The 22,428-nt window shown below is 38.2% G+C and overlaps 1 protein-coding gene and 1 non-coding gene across 2 annotated transcripts; one reads left to right on the forward strand and one right to left on the reverse strand.

Moving 5' to 3' along the window:
• Positions 1-1,506: 1,506 nt before the first annotated feature.
• Positions 1,507-20,676, forward strand: LOC139733002 (uncharacterized). The gene is made up of 14 exons (XM_071643841.1): positions 1,507-1,917; positions 5,241-5,361; positions 6,176-6,346; positions 7,220-7,354; positions 8,761-8,910; positions 9,425-9,598; positions 10,563-10,625; positions 11,134-11,466; positions 12,034-12,248; positions 12,670-13,069; positions 17,519-17,782; positions 18,483-18,688; positions 19,536-19,667; positions 20,536-20,676. Exons 1-14 carry the CDS (start codon positions 1,507-1,509, stop codon positions 20,674-20,676), a joined length of 2,916 nt encoding a protein of 971 aa, XP_071499942.1.
• Positions 7,787-7,856, reverse strand: Trnaa-agc (transfer RNA alanine (anticodon AGC)). The gene has a single exon. It is a non-coding gene; the product is annotated as a tRNA-Ala (tRNA).
• Positions 20,677-22,428: the final 1,752 nt, after the last annotated feature.

The raw sequence follows: 22,428 nt of genomic DNA on the forward strand, positions 1-22,428 counted from the left end.
GTGTTTCGAGGTGGGGAAAAAAAACTACGTAATGGCTTCTGGTTAAACATTATTTTCGTTAAATGTTAGAGGATCAAGAAAAAAAAATGGTGGTGTAGAAATCAAAGAGGGGATGTAATTCCGAAAGTTCGCTATATAGAACGCACCTCCTTTTCATTTTCGGATTAACGACTAACCTCTCGGAGTAACGAACCTTATTTCAGCCTCAAGTAATAATAGGGCCTAACGTTTAATCTTCAGAATAACGGCCCTCATTTTCGTCGATTAACGAACCTTCGGAATAATGAACCTTATTTCACTTGAGGATTAACAAAATGTCCCGACTAACGAACCCTTTTTCATTATCGAATTAATTATCATCAAGAAATTTCGAATTTGTGTGTTGCGGAATAACGAACCTTCGGAATAACTAACCCCATTTCATTATTACTTGATTAATTAACAAACCTTAATCGGAGCATATACGAACATCATACACCCGAATAAAAGAGGTATTATAAGACATTATCTATACACTAATCAATTTGTATTCAAGATGAGGACATTAAAGAGGCTGTGAGATTGATTAAAGATAATGTTTCATAATTCTGTTCATCAAGATAATGATTATCTGATTGCAGCTGACATTCAAAAGGCCTGTGACTCTGAAAATGTTAATTTTTGTATAAAGTGATAGATTTTGGGCTTTGAAATCTCATCTATATATACATGTCATCTGTAGTAGGTTCTACAGAAATATAAGCACCTGCGTCATGAATGAGGTTGCCTGACCACGTTTTTTTTTAAACACCTTTATAGAGGAGTATAAAGGCAAAGGAGATACTTTGTCACCATTGGTCGTTTATAGAAATCTTGGCACTTATAATGTTCAGAATTAGTTTGGCATAATTCTTGCTTTCTTAAGATGTGAATTATATAAATAGGTTGTGTATTTCCGACGAAGATCAAAAGTAAGTGCACTTAGAATCAACAAAGGGAATACAAGAAAAAAAAATTGGTTAGATAAATAAAATATAATTCCTGAACGAGGGCCTATTTTTATTTAGAAATTTAGTCCAAGAAAATAGTAAAGATTTGGAAGTTTATTTTGCATCGGACATAATATTGTACGTTCGAGAATTGGAAAAATATGAAAAACAAAGAGATGTTAAAGTGAATAAAACTTAAAACTTGCATATGGTGGAAACAAAAGAGTCCAGATTTAGTGGGTATAATTCATTTGCTGAAAAAAAAATATATATATGCGTGTATTATAATCAATATACGCATAAACATGTATGTTGTGACAACATAATTATTATTCAGATTATAACTATGATCCTCTCTTCGTAAGGGGGCGCTCTTTTCCGACCACCGACGATATGACGTCAGAATTTATTGTACAACTTTGCTCTACATCTGTCTGTGTTTAAAGTGGCAATCGATAATCATCTATTTACGAGAAGACGGACAAAGAATCGGAGACGTAGCTTAACGTGTTGCCAGCCTTTTATACACCCGAGCAAGATGGCGACCAAGAAACAAGGAAAAGTTAGGGCGCCTCGGAGCAGTGATAATAAGACAGCTCAGAGGGGTGACTTTATCACCAACTACATCTTTTCCATTCCCCTGGTGATTTCTCTGGTCATCTTTGCTGCGTCCGTGGTCAACGGCGACTTCAGCCGCGGTCCTACCAGACGATCCGCTTTCATGGAGCTCGCTAGGTTCGAAGACTGTGGCATCGCTGGTACGCCCATCGCCGAGTTCGTGGAGTCGACTCGCCTTGCTTGCGGGATGCGGTGTCTGGAAAATCCAAATTGCAATTCGTACGAGTTCAATGAGGTCAACACAACATGCAATCTGCACAATGTGTCGGCTTTGCTCAATCTAGAAACGAAATATGGATACACTTACGCAGATGGAGTTAACCCAAATGTGGTAAGATATCTAGCAAGAAAGTTTTACTTCTTAAAAGATGATAACTTTCGGTATGTATATAGGCTTACTATCCCCAAAATAGGTTCATTAAAAAAATACAAATGTAATAGGTTTATAATCCACGTTTGTTTATCTTATAGCATGTTAGTAACTGAAGAAAATGTTGTTCATGTTTTGAATATTTAGTAAGCGATGTTTTAGTCTTTATCCATGCAAAGGTTAAGGAAAAGGTGATGTTGAAAGCAAAGGAGAAAAGGAGGGGAATCTATGGGTGCGAGGGGAAAAAAAAATCGATTTTGACGCATTTAGATCCAAATCTTGTCATTGTTTCCGACGATCAATATCTCTGCTTCTATTGATTCTCGCTGTCTTCACAGAGCAGAGGATCGATCCAGACCGAACACGTAGAGTCCCGTGTATACTAGTACGTGAAAGGGGACCTTTGATACATGACTAAAACTTAACTATAGCATTGCTGATATCTCCTCAATTTAAAAGTTACACTTGAAAAAGTAAGAGTTTTTCCGAAGCAGCGATATCATTTTGAATAAAGCTTTAAAGTTATGGAGTGGCATAACTTCATGCTTCATTGAGACATGAGTGTGCATCCTGTTAAGAAAAAAGAAACATATTTCAATATTCGCTATATAGAACATGCAGCGATGACAGTTATCATGTAACTTATATTACATCTTGAACAGTTCAGTATTGTATCTCAACCATCAAAGTATGTTAAGTATAATATATCGTTTCCATTACCAAAACATGGAGACGTTGTCATTCCTTTCAAAATATCCCCTGGAATGCTTATGTCCAGTGTTAAATATACCATGATCAGTATCCGTGTTTGAAATCAAATCTTTCTAGTGCTGAACTGCGTTGATCAGGTCTATGAGGTCTATTGAATGGCCGTTATCTTTCACACACAGGCGCAGGGACACACACACAGATAAACACGCATAATAATATATAGCTTAAAAAAAATCGAATACCTGTAATTACAAACTAATGGGGAATATATCGGCGATCTGCACAATTCGTTTTGATAAGGCTTCAAATATGATTGAATTTGTGGGTATAAAAACATTGGATTAGTCTCCTCTATGGCTTGTTCTTGTAAGTCATTTTGTTGAGTTCAAGTTTCTGAAACCTTAGTTACAAATATATACTTCAAAGACCTGTTATTCAATATTGATTGGCGATATATCGACGATATACAAATCATAATCATAATATTTTCAGCCCTGCCAAGACGTGAAGTAGATATTATTCACCTCAAGTTTTGACAGTGCTTCAAATATCATAGGATTTATTATTCACTTTCATATTATATCAATATCGTAGGGTACAGAAATATTGCATGTTTCGGTTTTCTCTGTATGGCTCTTAAGTCATTCTGTCTATTGAAAGATGTGCCTGCATAATTGTGAGGCAAATTGAAGATGATTCTGGGTTTTTGGATTGTGTGTTTGTTATTGTTGCTGTTTGGGGGGATTGAACTGGTGTGGATATAGAGTAATGACGATATAAATGAATAATTCAATCGGCCAAGTTGATCTTTATTGGTTTGACTCTCAAATTGTTGTCGATATGCCTCATTTTTAAATAAAGCTCGCGATGACGTGAGTATACACTTCAATATAACTAGGAATAAAATCTCTCCTTCGAAAGAGTAGCTCTCGCACTGTTGATTATGTGGTAATCTGTCACTCTAATATGAAATGTGTTGTAGCTGCATGCTCTTATTCAACGACTTATATAGTTTGAGATGATGTTATTCTCGATTCATTTAATGCCATATATTGCAGTGTTCTTGACGACGTGTCCTTAATGTGTCCGGTTTAACAAAACTGTCCAATATGAATGCCGTGTGCCAGAAATTGAGTCTCAGGGAGAGGAGCTGTAGATAGGATGGGGGAATATTTTGAGTAAATGCTGCTGCTGATGATAATAATAATAACAATAATGATGATAATAATAATAATGACAATAATAACAATAATAATGATAATAATAATGATAATAACAATAATGACAATAATAATAATAATAATAATAATAATAATAATAATAATAATAATAACAATGATAGTAGTAACAAAATAAGTGGCCTCTTATAAAGCGCTAAAGTTCATAAACAATGATGATCATTCATGGCGCTGTTACATAACCAACATGAACTATACAACCACATAGGAAAATTAATTGCAATAACTTATCGGAACAAGTAATGAAATACACTAACGAAAAACAAATCGCAACTGATACATTCATAACGAAATTAATCATGTCAACTCGTAAGAAACTTAATCATATGAAAATGAGAATTATGTTCTTGAAACGCTGTATTCTAAGAGAAAATTTCTCTTCATACCTACTGGCGATATATTTTGTTCTCATTTCGAGCAAAATGTTACCAACGCTGCAAAACGTTTAGTTTTGACGTAGGATTAAATGATTATGCAATCATTTAAAAAAAGGGACCACATTTTTGACGTCGTAGTTGAAAATTTGTAGGAAAATAAAATGCAACTGAGTCTATACAGGCAACTGAATTTATGCACAGAAAGAGTGCTTCACTCTGAGTTGGCTCAGTCGGTAGCGCGTCTGACTCACGATCACGCGGCCCGGATTCGAACCCGAGTCTGGACTGAGCAATGTTGTGTGTAAGCATACCGTCCCCTCTAGCAAGAGGCAAAACACTTTGTCCCTCTGGTAGGACTTAAAATGGAGGTCCCGTGTGTGGAAAAGTAACAACTCATGTACGTAAAAGATCCCGCTTCATTCATTCGCCGCAAAGAGCAGGGCGTTTAACCCGGCGAAATGGTCCCAACTCACATCCAACTGGACCCCATCATGCCCATGGAAGACCTGCTTAACGTAGCTGAATATGGGCTATCCAGCCATCTTCTCAGATGGAAAATGAACTAACAAACAAACCACACTTATGTAGTAGTCCTTTTTTCACCCCCACGTGTATCATTGTTATTGAAACATTATTATTATCATTATTATTAAAATCATTATTATTGTCATTATCATCATCACTATTTTTGCTTTTCTTTTACTGATGATAAGAAAAATAAAATGATTTGTGTGATCAAACTATCGTCATTGTTTTCATTGCTGTCGCTGTCATGCAATATCAAATTATGAATATCATCATTATCAAAATGTCTCTAGGCAAAATATTGCGTTTATCTTTTATCATATTTTGTTTTATCTTATTTCATTTTATTTCATTTTATTTTATTTTGTTTTATTTTATTTTATTTTATTTCATTTCATTTCATTTTATTCTATTTCATTTTATTCATTGACAGGGAGCGCAGCATCCGTGTGAAGGCGACCCCTGTAATTCGGGCAACCTGTGTATCGAGGAGTGCGTCCCAAACGGCTTCACGTGCAAGTGCCCCGAGGGACTAATGGGACCATTCTGTGACTGTAAGCTTTGGCCTTGACTTGATTTCATTTTTGTCTCTGCATTTTGCCGTAATTCTTCATGAACTCACATATTGTGTGAAATCACATACAAATCAGCATTGCGACAATATCTAATATTTTATGTCAAAAAAATGTTCTGAACTCTTAGGTGGGATGCGCTGTCTATTCATTTAAGTTTACGAAAGAAATGTGTTGGATATTGCCATTATTTAGCAGATCTTATCTAGATCAACAGGTTTTGGCCTCAACAAAATGTAAATGATATTCAACACACGGATTCCCGACGTCAGAGGAACGAAAAAAAAAGGGAAAAAAAAGTTGATTGAGAGTCTCTAAGAATACTTATCCTGTTGCGTGTGTATGCGTGTGTGCGTGTGTGGATGTGTTGATGTGCATGCATGCGTGTTTGAATTCAGGCTATAAGAAAGGCTTGTACCTCATTGGCACTCCAGAAGTTTTATGTTATGATATGATTTCATTCCAGTCATGATATTTAGAGAAAAAATTATGGGGTAACAGAGAAGAGGAGAATGTAAATGAAAAATTAGAAAAATGATCACAAAGAAGAAGAAAACAACAATGGCGGTAGCAATGACAAAGAAGGAGCACGAAAAGAAAAAAAGACGGCGTTTTGGTTTCCAACTATCAAACTTTCAGCTGCAGTGCATGCATTGTTTGATTGTATGATTTTACATGGCAACAGCGCCAGTAATAGTGATATCTCGTTGAAAGTTTGGAGCAAACAATGCAGCGCTTATACACTTATCAAGCACATTCATCAATTTCTTCTTCTTAACTAAAAACAAACAAACAGCACTCGCCCCTGTTGACGGTGGATTTACGGAATGGGGCGAATGGTCGGAGTGCAGCGACAGCTGTCGTCGGACGCGCTACCGGAATTGTACGAATCCCCGCGTCGTGGCAGGCGGGAAGGACTGTGAGAACCCGAACACGGGAGTGAACGACTGCTCAACACCTTGTACCGGTATGATCCGACAGTTCATGATTTAAAGTTCATCCTATCTTTTGTAGATTCCATTCATCAATTTCATTGTCATTTTTATATCAGTTTTGACAAGATGTATACTCACATTTATGTCATCATAAAGTAGTGGAATTTAACGGTTCATAAGAGGTCCTGATAATTCACTTCAAACGGAAGTATAATCGATTTCAAATTCAAAAAGTATAGAATAGTGTAGTTAATGAAAACATGAAAAACTGGTCTTGACCGAGTATTCAATACTTCATAATAATATGAAATCTACCTAAGATATTAAATTTGCCTTCAGAGTTGTTTTTTTTTCAGTATATGATGGACTGCTCGCACTCCCCACACATAGCATTCTCCTTCAACCGTTAGAGTATTTCTGTGTCAGAAAATATGCAAGGAAATATGGAACTTAAACTTGTCTGGGTATCGTTTTTACACTTGCTAACAGTAACAAGCTTAAGGCATACATTAATTTTGCATAATCATAATATCGTCCGCCAAAAAGACCACTTTTCATGCCCAGATTCATTTTTATTTTGTGATGATCTATTAACATTTGTTAACAAGAACGTCGTATTTGTTTTATGCACGACTGCTGTATACATTTCATTACCGCTGTTATTCATTCGAGAGTTAATATGGATAAGAACTTAGATTTAAATTTCTCTTTTGCATTCTTTAATTTGAGACTAGAATTACAAGCATTAAAACATGAGAAACAATATTGAATGATGATAACGATGCAAATATCCAACACTCCACCGACCATTTATGCCGCGCATCATAGACAAGTTTTTTGGCATCAAGTTATATTCATTAAGTTGTCATTGTTCTGTCGATTGTCGATCTGCTTTCCCCCGCCAGTCTATCCACACATCAACTGCCTGAAGCACAACGATTTCAAGAACGACCACGGCGCTGTTGAAGTCCTCGACGAGAGCGACATGACGGTGGATATGTGCATCCAGCACTGCAGTTACTATGGTTACCGATTTGCTGGTGAGAGACTTCATATAATGCCCGTAGTATATATATATATTTGTTTATATCATGATCCACCACAAATGTTTCACTTGAGGATTGAGTAGCTGTGAGCCAGATAGTGGGAATGAAATTTACATACTATGATCAAAACAGGTGTGAGATTAGAACAACTGTCATTTCATTGTGAACCTAAGATTCATTTTAAGAGATCAAATCATTATCACTGACGGTAAGCAGAGATGAAATTACTTAATGTAGAACAATGAAATATGATATGATAATACAAAATACATGAACTCATCATCATCGCGGAGCTATTTCGCTAACAGAATTTATGCGCCTTTTTGTGGAAATTATATTTCACAAAAAATTAAGTAACAAACGCAAACAGAAAAACTGACCAGAAATGAATATTATTTATTAGTGGAAAATTGAGCAAAGAAAATGGGATTCCATCGGGATTCGAACCCGAGACCTCCGGATTGCTAGCCCGGTGCTCTACCGACTGAGCTATATCGGGTTTATGCCAGGTTCAAGTGTGTGCGTGTGTGTCACACACAAACACACTGCTATAGCTTCTGACCATTCGAGCATTGAGAATATAGGGTTTATGGGACGAACACTGAACTAGGGCTTTATAAAGCTCAGTCGGTAGAGCACTGGGCTAGCAATCCGGAGGTCTCGGGTTCGAATCCCGATGGAATAACAATCATAAGAATCTACTGATAATCTGTTTAATGTGATCAATCACCAATCGGAATGGTTTAAAATTTATACTAATTCATTAAAAGAAGTATGAGTTTATGCCAATTTATTGAAAGAAGTGTCAATTTAATGCTAACAAGAAAATTGTACATGTTCTTTAAAGGGATCGTACAGTTTTGGTTGAGATCTAATTTCAGGTTTTTAACATTTTTTTGGTGAGATAATGAGAAACCTCTTATGAAATATGAAAGACCATGTAACTCTATGAGGAATTCAACATTTATTTGATGAAAATTGGTTTTAAGATGGCTGAGATATCCAAAAAAGAGCAATTCTAATAAAGTGTGGGACCCACACTTTATTACGATCGCTTTGTTTTACTTTGTTTTTGGATGTTTCAGTCATTCCTAAACCGATTTTCATCAAATAAACTTTGAATTCCTCTTAGAATGGCATGCTCTGTACTATATCATAAGTGTTTTCTTGGTATCTCGCAAAAAGTCAAAAGCCCAATTTTGATCTCCATCAATACTGTACCATCCCTTTAATCTCGATCGGCTTCCATCCCGTCTATATTATTTTGCTGTAAAATTGCCTTGATTGCTCTGTATAGTTTATAGTCACGTTAACGTAAGAAGTCTAGATTCTTTTCTTCTTCTTTTTTTTTTCTTCCTATTTTTCTAAACTTCTGTAAACATTAAACCGACGACCAACAGGTGTTAAGGATTCGAGTTGCCGATGCGCGCGCAACATGATGACGACACACACAGACGCCGAAGGTGCATCATGGGACTGCAGTACAGACTGTCCCGGTGACGCCAGTCAGACGTGTGGCGGGAGTGGCTACGTGTCAATCTACGCTACAGGTAATATAAGGTTGTCTGACATCTGCAAATAAAGTTAAAAAGAGTGAATTCAAAACACTTTGGTAGAAGTTTCCTCAAAATCTTAAACTTCACTGTTCGTTTCATCTTTGTATGAAGTTCAAATGAGAAACCTCGTTTCTGACTTCCTCCAGAGGTATATAATAAATCATGAGGTTCTCTATATAAAAGGATTATCTTTAACAAGTATGTTGAAAACCTGCTCCAGTAATAATAGCGATGAATATGGGCCTAATCTTGGAAAGTATTAGAGTTTGAAGAAACAGCAGTTCTAAAGAAAGCGACAAACCCATATGTATGTTTCCAACATCTATGCGCACCGCTGTCATGACTGGGAATAGGATTTGGCCTAATGACTAAAAAGTTCGTATATACTTCTTTGATCAGAATTCAGAAACGTACAAAGAGGTCACATATATTGGCTCACTCCTATTTTGTTAAGTAGATTTTTTCCACCTTGAGTAACGTGTACATTCCATCGTCATTATAACTCAAGGAACTAACTACCGAGGGTGTTACAGAGGGTTACCGCTAAACAGTGTCGTCGTAATCGAGCCACAGTCCCCGACCACCGAAAGTCCCACGACAACGGATTCCGCGATGACAACAACGCAAAAACTGACGACCACGCAGCAGACTACGACAACGGAAAAAACAACAACAGCGGCTGGTTCGTTCATGACGTCACAACCTACTTGTACTGTTCGACAGCTATTCTGTACCATCGACACCGAGTTAACGTTACTTTTACTCATAGTTATATACGATGTGTAGGGTATGACAAATTTCAGATAAGTGTGAAACGTTAGAACATGATGCTTAAAAAAATATGCATTTTAGATAATTGGGCATTCGTCTAGACGTCGGCATGGTTTAGAAGAAACATCACTTTCCTCAGCTAGTTTCCCAATTATCCTTAAAAAACATACAAAAATACCACCCTCAAGTTGCTTCTTATGAATGAAGTAAGATTAAACCAACATAATGTTTTGTTGTTGTAAAATCAAAACTGAGAAAAACATGAAAGTTATTGGATGATGCAGATTAACACTTCTTCACGAAACAGTGACTTTAGTCAAAATATCAGATTGCAAAGTCACGATGAAAAGTTGCCATGGCAACACACGTTTTACATCGACATGCACACAAGTCTTCTGAATATTTTCTAACCAATACAAAGCGGAAAATACGTCGTTTACATGAAATCATTGCAGACATATCACTAAAATGGAGAACAATTAGATATTCATTTGAAAGCAATTTAAGCAGCCTGCATGCAAGTAGTCTTACCTGTTTACGTCGTTTACATGAAATCATTGCAGACATATCACTAAAATGGAAAACAATTAAATATTCATTTCAAACCAATTTAAGCAGTCTGCATGCAAGTAGTCTTACCTATTTACAAACTATCTGTTTATATCTTTACCATATTTATGTGTCTCGCATGAGAGAAGAAGAAAAAATCTAAGATGTGTTGTTACACGGCATGTGTTTTTATATTTCATATCTTTTATGTTTGAATTTATCAAGTTGTCAAGATGTACTGTAGTGCAGTGACGTGTTCTCATAGTAACTATTTACCAAAGATGGTACATTGTATTCTATCAATATACCTTTGCTTACTCTTGCAGGAGGAGTGACAGCGGGCAACTCGTCTGCCGGATCGAACATGACGGAGGGCAACAATACATCGAGTAAGAGACCAGAAAAATGAAAAAGATGTCTTTATGATATGTGATTGGTATAACAGCTCTCGTCATATTTCTTATTCTAAGTATATATGTTCTGGAGTAACGATTTTATGGAATGCACTGTTCATTTATTTATTTATTTATTCATTCATTCATTCATTCATTCATCAAATCTGTCCCATACTAGGACGTTTATTAATGATGATGATGATGATGATGATAATGATACTACTACTACTACTACTACTACTACTTATAATAATAATAATAATAATATGCGCATGACAATAACATTTAGGACATAACACAACATTAGAGTGTTTGACAAAATTTTTCATATGAAACGAGACTAATTGATTGATTTAGAGATCTCAATAACTAAAAAGCCACTGCCCATCGTCTCACAATATATAAACACACATACGGCACACGCAATCTTGACGAATTGACACTTTCCAAAATTTCTTAGCAAATGAATTTGATCGAAGGATGTTTTTACTATTCTACTAAGGGTTCACTACTGCCAGAACCACGACCATGCCCCCAACGACTCATGCGCCGACGACCACGGAGGGTATGACGACCCAGGAAGCGACCACGACCACTCCGTATCCGGGCATCACGGTCAACGAGTGCTTGGACGAGTGCGCGCTCATGGGGTACACCTACGCGTCGCTGCACAACGGGTCATACTGTCTGTGCCATAACACCCTGGGCGGCCTCGCGCTCGAATTCGAAGATGAAGCCAGTTGTAGCATCGAGTGCGCAGGCGGGAATGATTACGGCGGCGGTCTAATGTGTGGCGGAGATGGATACATCTCAGTGTTCCAGACTGCAGTATACGGTAACTACTGCTATCACTGTGGTCTCCTCTTTACACAACGTAACAAGACAACGATTAGTATACGTCACAGAAGTAGGCCTAATATTCCCATCGCTGTAGGACACCGTGTATGACACAGGATGATGTGTGTCATAACTTTTTGTCTAATCCTTAAAAACAGAACAGGCAAAGCAAGACGAGAAACAAAATTGTTGCATGAATCATACCAAGAAATATTTTTATGAGCTGAACTGATCATAATTCTTACCCGAATGTTACAATAATTCATGACCTTAAAATCGTGATTTTTTTTTTAACTGTTGAACGAAAGACTATTATTCTTAGAAATGTTAAGAATAATATGAATAGAGAATTACAAGAGTTCATCTGTTTCAAACATCTAATTTGATCACCCGATTTCAATAATATAATTCACTAGCTTACCTAATTGCTAACATTTCGCTTTGCCTTTTCAGTAGCGATATCTATGTCGATTTATGCTTTCACGTTCTTCTAACTTACTAATGGACCCGGTAGCGGGCCAGATGGCATACTTACGCAGTTAGGATTTCATTTCTTCCTGTACAGACACGACCTCGTGGACGGAATGGTACAGTGGTGATTCACCCGTCGGGGACGGCGCCGATGACGAGAGTCTGAGCGCCTTCCAAGCGGCGCAGCCTTGGATATGCGACAACCCCGTCGACATCGAGTGCCGCACGACCGACGGCGTGCGATACGACAAGACAGGGGACACTCTTGCTATTCCGTGTACACTTTCAGAAGGACTCAATTGTACTATGGTGGGTGACATTGATCTTTCTGCACTGGGTGACAATGAGTGCTTCAAACCAAGTTGTAAGCTTTTGGGGGCAACTATAAAACTCGCTTTTGGGAGAGTAGTATCACTTTGCACCTGCCTGATAAAAGTATGGGGTCCATGTCTAAATGACTATTCCGAATGTACATTGCAATGCCTTGGACATCATGCGCAAAATGGTAGAAGATCCTTCAAGCAGGATCTTTATGTAGCGTGCAGTTTTTTGCGTGTTAGAATTATAACATTATAGTTCTATTCAAATTATAATGAACATCATTGTCAAAGAACTCTCAGGGGTGATGAAAGTTGCTTGGCGTTTTAAAATTCTAGTGGAAAACTATAAAAGCAATATATAAAAGTGTAAAGGTGATTTTGATACTGATCTTCAATTCATTATCTGGCAGGAGGAGCAAATCATTTACTTCAACCTCACCGTCAACATAACTGAGTACGAGACTGTGACATCAAACCTTACGAGGGAGGTTGAACAGTACGGATGTGCCTTGTACGGCGTGGCGCCGAACGGGACCCTCGTCTACCTCGAGCCCTACCAGCCCCCGGTCACCCATCCCACCACCTCCGCCCCTACGAACCACGGCACCACGGCATCCTACACCACGACGGTGGCGTCCACCGGCTCGCCGCTCTACTTGAACACGACGGTGCAGTGTGCCAACGCCACCGTCGAGCTCGTCGACTTGGTGACCGTCAACCAGTCGACGGTGATCATGACGTGGCGACTGACTCCGACCCCAGACAACCACTCGTGCGAAGACTATATGATTCGAGTGCAATGCAAAAAAGGTTAGTAAACAATAATTATAAAGTTATGCTCCGAATCTGGGAATCTACAACACCGAAAGGATGAACAATTTCCATACACGCAAATTGATTTTGTCGCTATAGCTTGAATTATTTCAACGCAATCATCAGGACAACTGTTGTCCTATACAGTATACATTATCATCCGGTCAAAACTGAATCTCTCTCATTATCTCTTTAAAGCAAAAAAACAAACAAAAAAACAAACAAACAAAAAACAAACAACAACAACAACAACAGCCAAAAACCAAAAACAAAACAAAACAAAACAAAATTAAGAAAGGACTGATGATATGCTTTGTATCCTCGAAAAACAAAACATTAAATCATACTGAGGAAAAAAAAAGGTCATCTACCATGGTAACTGCATCACTCAAAAACCTAAATGTCAATGTTCTATCCTTGTAATCATCGTATATGGCCCTTTTTATTGTACATGTGAAATATATAAGGAACTAGCAGCACCCGTGGAAATCCACGGGTCTGAGGGGTTTTATTTTTTTTCTCATAATACGATTTTGCACATTTTTATTGAAGAAATAAAAAGAAAAGTCTTCTCATTCTTTCGTTATTGTGCTGGCTTCTAAATGACCACCCTTCCCAGAAATTTTATAATACATTTTTGTAGTATTCTCTGCCAGGCGATCCGGTCCATTGGTAGGGATCATTCCCGCCACTACTTGCTTTTATTATAGAACTTGAGTTTCGAGGGGTTATTCGCACCCGTTGAAGTCCAACAGTTGTCTTGTTGCCCCTCACCCCTCCCCCCCCCCCCCCCCACGCACACACACATTTCCACCTCCGCAGGGCAAAAAACAAAAACACTCAGGGAAAAATTACCAAAAACGCAAATGAGATTCCCCGAAAGTTCTGCCCACAGGTTGTTCCCGTCGAAACGGGAAGATATTAACACTATGACTTTGATTACCCCCTGCTCTTGCATCCACGCGGGCACCCGCGGGAATCCACGGCTGGTCTCAAGGCCTCGGTTTGTTTTGTGGTTTTTTTGTCATGTTTCTTTTCCCCACGTTATGAGAGAAAAATAAGATATTTTCGTCTTCATAATTTTGCTCCCTCCTTTTTGTTTTTAATCACCAAAACTTGGCTTGATGTATCATATTAATATAGAACTACATCTGCTTCAGATTGTACATTATCATAATTAATATTAGGCCTACAATTATTGCTCCTATTATTGTTATTATTATATCATTATTATCATTATCCTTATCATTATTATTATTATTATTATTATTATTATTATTATTATTATTATCATCATCATTGTTATTTGGGGAGGGGGAGATCATAGTCATCAGGTTTAATAGGCACCCGTGTGAGTTGGTTCTCACGACCTCGTATTTTTTTCTTTAATATTTTTCCCATGTTATGGAAGAAAGAAGAATATATACATCACTGCATTCGTCTTCATTTGCTCCCTCTTTTTTGTCACCAAAACTTGGTTTGATAGACCATAGAACCACACATTCTATTTCCACTTGCAATTTTAAAAATAGGCGGTCGGCAAAGCGAGGTTTTCCTCTACGTCCGCTCATCTTATGAATATGTATGATTACAGCAGCTCTGCAGTAAACGAATAGACACAGCTGCGCGTGTAATCTGATATGTAAGGGTACGATCGGCAAATATATTTAGCCGCGTCCTAAACAGTCTGCGTACAATGACATCGGACTTGAGAACAAACGGCGAGCAAACTAAATGACGTACCTGAACTGCATTTATAGTATTCTGCAGTTGTGCAAAATACAATTACATAACAAACGTTTGTTGTTTTCATTCAATAATGGCGAACTGTACGTAAATGCCCTTGTAGTACATATCACGCACACACAGATTCGTGTAACCATCGTCAATACATTCAGTACACGTAACAGGCGGAGGCAAAGGTACATCACAGAACTATATACACACAGTGTAGAGTGTGTATAGAGTTCTGCGAGGTACATTGTGTGTGTGCGCGCGCGTCCGCCGGAAGATGTCAGAGATTTCGCTGCACCATCATCTTTAGTATCCCCCAGTGTCTCTGCAAGCTAAAAGATGGAAGATCGAGAAAGCAGGAGGCCAGCGCAGGTTCGGTGAATATTGAAACGCTCGGCTCTTTCGTCACGCACAAAAATGCATTATGCATGTAGCTAATTAATTTTTCTTTTTCGTCCTCGACGTCGACACGGAGGCGGAGAGGGGACGAAACCCGCGCCATTCGATGTAGGATACTCTCCTGCGGCCGACGGCACCGGTCGCAGCTGCCCGGAGCCGACGGCTCGGGAGGAGATAGAGAAACCAGCAACGCCGAAATAAAACAGGAAATACATAAGGCCGCGACAACAACAACAACTTCGAGTATTATAGTATAGGACTAGCAGCACCCGTGGAAATCCACGGGTCTGAGGGGTTTAATTTTTTTTCTCATAATACGATTTTGCACATTTTTATTGAAGAAATAAAAAGAAAAGTCTTCTCATTCTTTCGTTAATTGTGCTGTCTTCTAAATGACCACCCTTCCCAGAAATTTTATAATACATTTTTGTAGTATATGCCAGGCGATCCGGTCCATTGGTAGGGATCATTCCCGCCACTACTTGCTTTTATTATAGAACTTGAGTTTCGAGGGGTTATTTGCACCCGTTGAAGTCCAACAGTTGTCTTGTTGCCCCTCACCCCTCCCCCCCCCCTCACGCACACACACATTTCCACCTCCGCAGGGCAAAAAACAAAAACATTCAGGGAAAAATTACCAAAAACGCAAATGAGATTCCCGGAAAGTTCTGCCCACAGGTTGTTCCCGTCGAAACGGGAAGATATTAACACTATGACTTTGATTACCCCCTGCTCTTGCATCCACGCGGGCACCCGCGGGAATCCACGGCTGGTCTCAAGGCCTCGGTTTGTTTTGTGGTTTTTTTTTTTCATGTTTCTTTTCCCCACGTTATGAGAGAAAAATAAGATATATCTTCATAATTTTGCTCCCTCCTTTTTGTTTTTAATCACCAAAACTTGGCTTGATATATCATATTAATATAGAACTACATCTGCTTCAGATTGTACATTATCATAATTAATATTAGGCCTACAATTATTGCTCCTATTATTGTTATTATTATATCATTATTATCATTATCCTTATCATTATTATTATTATTATTATTATTATTATTATCATCATTGTTATTATTTGGGGAGGGGGAGATCATAGTCATCAGGTTTAATAGGCACCCGTGTGAGTAGGTTCTCACGACCTCGTATTTTTTTTCTTTAATATTTTTCCCATGTTATGGAAGAAAGAAGAATATATACATCACTGCATTCGTCTTCATTGCTCCCTCTTTTTTTGTCACCAAAACTTGGTTTGATAGACCATAGAACCACACATTCTATTTCCACTTGCAATTTTAAAAATAGGCGGTCGGCAAAGCGAGGTTTTCCTCTACGTCCGCTCATCTTATGAATATGTATGATTACGGCAGCTCTGCAGTAAACGAATGGACACAGCTGCGCGTGTAATCTGATATGTAAGGGTACGATCGGCAAATATATTTAGCCGCGTCCTAAACAGTCTGCGTACAATGACACCGGACTTGAGAGCAAACGGCGAGCAAACTAAATGACGTACCTGAGCTGCATATAGTATTCTGCAGTTGTGCAAAATACAATTACATAGCCAACGTTCGTTGTTTTCATTTGGGGACGCCAATAATGGCGAACTGTACGTAAATGCCCTTGTAGTCCATATCACGCACACACAGATTCGTGTAACTATCGTCAATACATTCAGTACACGTAACAGGCGGAGGCAAAGGTACATCACAGAACTATATACACACAGTGTAGTGTAGAGTTCTGTGGGTACATTGTGTGTGTGCGTGCGCGTCCGCCGGAAGATGTCAGAGATTTCGCTGCACCATCATCTTTAGTATCCCCCAGTGTCTCTGCAAGCTAAAAGATGGAAGATCGAGAAAGCAGGAGGCCAGCGCAGGTTCCGTGAATATTGAAACACTCGGCTCTTTCGTCACGCACAAAAATGCATTATGCATCTAGCTAATTATTTTTTCTTTTTCGTCCTCGACGTCGACACGGAGGCGGAGAGGGGACGAAACCCGCGCCATTCGATGTAGGATACTCTCCTGCGGCCGACGGCACCGGTCGCAACTGCCCGGAGCCGACGGCTCGGGAGGAGATAGAGAAACCAGCAACGCCGAAATAAAACAGGAAATACATAAGGCCGCGACAACAACAACAACTTCGAGTATTATAGTATAGGATACTTGGGGCTATACCTCCCCCCCCCCCCCCCGCTCTCGTGCTAACCCCGATGTTCCAGTCATACGTGAATGTAATTTGTAGAATTATGAACTAATATGCTCCAACGATGTACATGTTCTGTTTATCCATTCTGTACTCAATGAATGTTAGAGCAAGACAAATACATCGGATGCTACGGCAGCAGTGACGTCAGCGACCTTACCACCTCGCCCATGGCTCTGGACTCAGACATGTGCGCATCGTCCTGCAGGGAGGCCGGCTATCGCTACATGGGACTCAACAGTTTGCTCGGCCAGTGCGCATGCGGGAATTCAATGGCCAATCAGATCGTGGACTACTCGCTATGCACAGAAACCTGTGGCGTAAACAACGAGCCTTGTGGCGGGAATGGCACTCAATCCGTTTACTTTACAGGTATTTGACTTTGTATAAGCCTACATGGTATAAGCAGCATTTCAAATCCTGATGTTAGAACATTCTGTATATTCGCAAAAGCATATGTCATAGGTAGGCCCTATACCTTTAACGTGAATTTTTAGGACAATTGGAAAGTCCGTTCGAAAGTTATATGTATCTAAAGTTTTGATACCGCCATCGCTGGATGAGAAAACTACAACCGTTTGTGATGTCGCACAGAATATAGAAAATGTAAACAGAATCCAACATGATTATTTTAATCACCCGAGTATAATGACAGAACAATTGACTTACCTCTTTCAGAAAGCAGGGGAATCATTAACATATCATTATGTCGAAAGCAATTAAGTCAAAATAAGATGTGTACTTCTCATGCAAAATGAAATTTTGTGTAATTCTCTTTACGTATCATTATGACAATTGTAGTCTTCTCATCCAACGATGTCTGCATCGAAACTGTACTTGACTGTATAAACACCAGTAATGCAACTAAAACTTAAATATGGTTTCTGAGGGCTAATAAATTGTAGTGCCCTTACGTACAGGTCATTGGACCATTATTATGGCGCTCGTGTTCGAATGATGCAATGTGATCCTTGCCCGGGCATTATCAACTACAGTAGTAACAGTCTATGTCACCGTTTATAGGCAAGTCAATATATTTTGAATATTGCCCTATTTTTCGTGATTCTCCCAGGCTGCGAACTTCCATTTAACCTGAACAAAACGACTATGATGACGGGAACGCTCATGCATAACAACGATGCTAGCGACGATTACGGAAGCTGGTTCTACCCTCTCGACGAATCGGCAGGTCTTTCCATCTCGAACTTCACAAACAAGGGAGTGCAACTCGACTTCCAGCTCGACGTCGATCTGGGAAGTGTGAAAACTGTCTCAAAGGTTAGCGAAGATCATTTTGGGAAGGGATGTTGGCACAAGGCACAAACAAGAAACGAGAGTTTATCTTAAGATAAGCAGAGCCTAAGTGCCACTTTCATGCATAATCGATTTCAAGCCTACACCTTTGTCAAGTATAGAAAACTAGTAGATATTTTATGGGTATATACAAAATTCGGTGTGATGAATGGAATTTGATTGCATAATGTTTTATTCGTTTTTTTATTTTGTTATTCCTTATTTACTTTTTATTATAATATGACCTATTATTATTATTATCATTATCATTATTATTGTTATTATTATTATTATTATTATTATCATTATTATTATTATTATTATTATTATTATTATTGTTATTTTAGTGATAACGCTGCAAACCAAGCGATTCGGCCCTGCCATCACCTGCCACAGTAATTATCCCACCTTCGCAAGGCATCCGCTCTTGCACTTGTGTAAAGGATATCATGCTTTTTAAAAAAAAATCGTGGGATTGGAACTCGGTACATAATGACTGAAAATTGCAACTGCTTGACCACCAAACCACAATTTTTCTGCGTGATGATGCAAGACATATTTCTATTAGAGTATGTATACATACGTACATATACATACATGCATACATACATACATACATACATACGAACATATAAAACATACATACATATTACATACAAGCATACCTGTATTTATTCCCATTTTAGTAAAGTGTGTATTTTTATTTTTAAAAAAGCAAGCATATGCCTTTATGCTTTTCTCTATCTCTCTCTCTCTCTCTCTCTCTCTCTTTTGATGAGGGGATCTCAAACCATATTCGAAAAGTTGCATTCAAATATTTTCCTCTACATAGCTGAAGACCAAAGGCATCTATATAAGTGGTACTGAGGCATGGACCGGTGTGACGTCATTCACTATGGGCTACCGTCTCGACACTGATCACGACGTCGAACTCTTCACGGACCCAGGCAGCACGGAGGCCACGGTACGTTTCAGTCTTTGGCAGTCCAGGAAAAAGGATTTGTAATTTCTCTTTTTTATATCGCTTTTTGAACGGGAATCACAATTTATAAGACCCTAATGAAATATCTTATTTCCTTCACCCAAGGTATGCGTTGTAAGCTCCATTCGGTTTTGACGTACCGGTAGTCGTTACTGTAGCTAAGTTTTGATTCCTTCACCTTAAAAGTAGTTACCATCATCGCAATATTGTCTCTTTAATACGAAAAAAACGAAGTTTTTTTATCATTGTCATATGCAATGTTAATGAATAGTACATGCAATGAAATGTGGAGAGTATACTGGGCCTACGTATGATACCGATAATAGGCTAACTACAAGGTGTACATTTTGAACAAGATATAATGCATCCTTTATCAATGATAGAGATTTGAGTCTGCATAAATAATGATGCGCCAAAATGCGCTGTATATAATGTAAATATGCATTTGGTCAATCCGCCAAGGTAGATGAGAGCGTAGCATTACGTACATCAAACGTCGCTCTTTTCGAAGTAATTAGCAGAGAGCGCGAAGGAAAGCAATATAAGGCTACAAGAATTTTATTTCAGATGTATCAGAGTTAAAAAGTGTCTTGATGACATCGACAAACAAGAACGAATGGCACCAAAGCTTAATTTATTAGATGGATGAGATGGTAGAAAACAGGTCATCAAGGCAAAACGCCAAACTGATCTTGCAACAGCAACAGCAACAACAACAACAACATCAAAATAAATGAATAAACTAGAACAGTTTAAATCGAAAGAATTTGAAACATCAACCATTGTGGTCATAGATTTACATGACAGATATTATATTTAATGTTTTTCATCTGTGTCTTCTTTGCTTCAGGTTTTCGACATCACGAGTGTGAGCAGCGTCACCACACATGACTTACAGGGATTCCTGGCGGCTCGCTTCTTTCACTTCTACGTCCACTCCTACACGGATTTTCCCGCTTTCAAACTAGAGATGTTTGGATGTACCGACTAGATTGATTTGATTTATAAATATCCACACTTATTTTTCTGCCAAAATACTGTAGAATGATATTACAGAGATGATGTGCCCGAGATGTGGTACATAGAAGTGTAGCATATAATAAAGATATTTTATGATATTCTTTATATTTTAGATGACAGTACTCTATTTTGCTCAATCTGAACGGTTTGTGGATGAATATATTGTGCTTCTTACATAAGAACACAAACCACGATCCTACATCTTTCCCTGGTATAATCAACTGGCTGTGTGAAGTTTCCACATTTATAGTCTCTAACATAAAAATTTTGTCTTTAGTGTAGGATTATAGATTCCGCACCATTTTATACGAGGTGCGAAACGATGTTACAACGAAATTCGCGATGACGACGCACCCGTCATCTTGTTTTTTTATGAACCACAGAAAATATCAAGAAAGGCATTTCCCCCATCTATATACGTGGTTGATTGAATTACATCCAAAGCCACTGAGAAGACATAATAATTTCCCTGATTTGAATGAAAAGTAAAAAAAAAAAAAAAACAACGAAAAATATCATACGTTGTATATTCATTTTTGTAAATATATCAGTACAAGCTAAGCATCATTTTTTTGACAATTGTGATTAGCCACAAACAATGAGTTTATAAACGCCTACTGTAAGTATGACTACGAACGTGATATTTTGTTTTTCAGCGTAGACGGATTTTGATCAATATCCCTTACAAAACGCATGAAGCATACTCTAGTTACAGTAGTAGTAACCATGAGAACAAGGTACATGCGACTGGGTCATTATTGGACTTGATGGACACTTCTTGCATTCTTCATATATATTTACGAAAACGTTCACGTGTATCCTCGGGATTCAGAAGAATTTTTACAAATAAGAAAGAACGAAGAACACAAGACAAATCTGGAGTTTTTGGAGCCATAATGATGCGACAATGTTAAAGTTGATACTTTGCATTGTTCGAGTTTGTACACTCCTGCCATATTCGTGATGATGATATAATAATGTGCATTATTAAATAAAGTATGTTATCAACATAACATCGTGTGCATTGTGTCTCTGCTTAGCATCAGAAAACCGCTGTAAATATTTTACATTTCCTTACTGTTTTGAGGTGGGCCTCTCCGGCGTGTATCCTTATAAACTAGGATGTCTACATTTCTTAAGAAAGCTGTCGGGCTAATGTATTATCTATGTAGCAAATATCATACTCAGTAATGTAATCATAATTTTGACAAGGCTGCATGCAGGGCCGGGCATTTTAAAAAGACGATTGAAATTACGTGATTATCTACTTTTAGGTGCTTATATTCCAGAAATAACAGTTTCCCTGTCAGTAGCTCCTCAATCTGTTTGTAATCGATCTCCAAAATACCCTTTCTCTTCATCATCCTTGTTATAATTATGGTTTCCAATATATATATAGTTGTTTTGAGAGGTTCATGCTTATCAATAACGATAGATTGTCACATTGACAGTCATCTTTTCAACACTTTGTTAGAAGAGAAGAATATATCTCCTTACAAGAAATAATATCTCTCAACAAGGACCTGCGCATCCCAGCAAGTGATTAAGGCAACTATATCGCCCTCTACATGCGATATCTGCAGAGGAATATTAAAGGACAAGTTCACCTTCATATACATGTGGATTGAGTGAAGGCAACAATGTTAGTAGAACACATCAGTGGAAGTTTGGGGAAAATCCGACAATCCGTTCAAAAGTTATGAATTTTTAAAATATCTGTGCA

This window comes from Diadema antillarum, unplaced genomic scaffold (genome assembly GCF_040938485.1).
Source record: "Diadema antillarum isolate AM-2024a unplaced genomic scaffold, OU_Dant_1.0 seq00000459_RagTag, whole genome shotgun sequence".
Classification (NCBI taxonomy): domain Eukaryota; kingdom Metazoa; phylum Echinodermata; class Echinoidea; order Diadematoida; family Diadematidae; genus Diadema; species Diadema antillarum.

Excerpts from the sequence above, each read along its gene's own strand:
- LOC139733002 (XM_071643841.1), top strand. The coding sequence starts at position 1,507 with ATGGCGACCAAGAAACAAGGAAAAGTTAGGGCGCCTCGGAGCAGTGAT. Across the intron at positions 5,362-6,175 it reads AATGGGACCATTCTGTGACT|CACTCGCCCCTGTTGACGGT; the intron begins GTAAGCTTTGGC and ends ACAAACAAACAG. Across the intron at positions 12,249-12,669 it reads AAGGACTCAATTGTACTATG|GAGGAGCAAATCATTTACTT; the intron begins GTGGGTGACATT and ends ATTATCTGGCAG.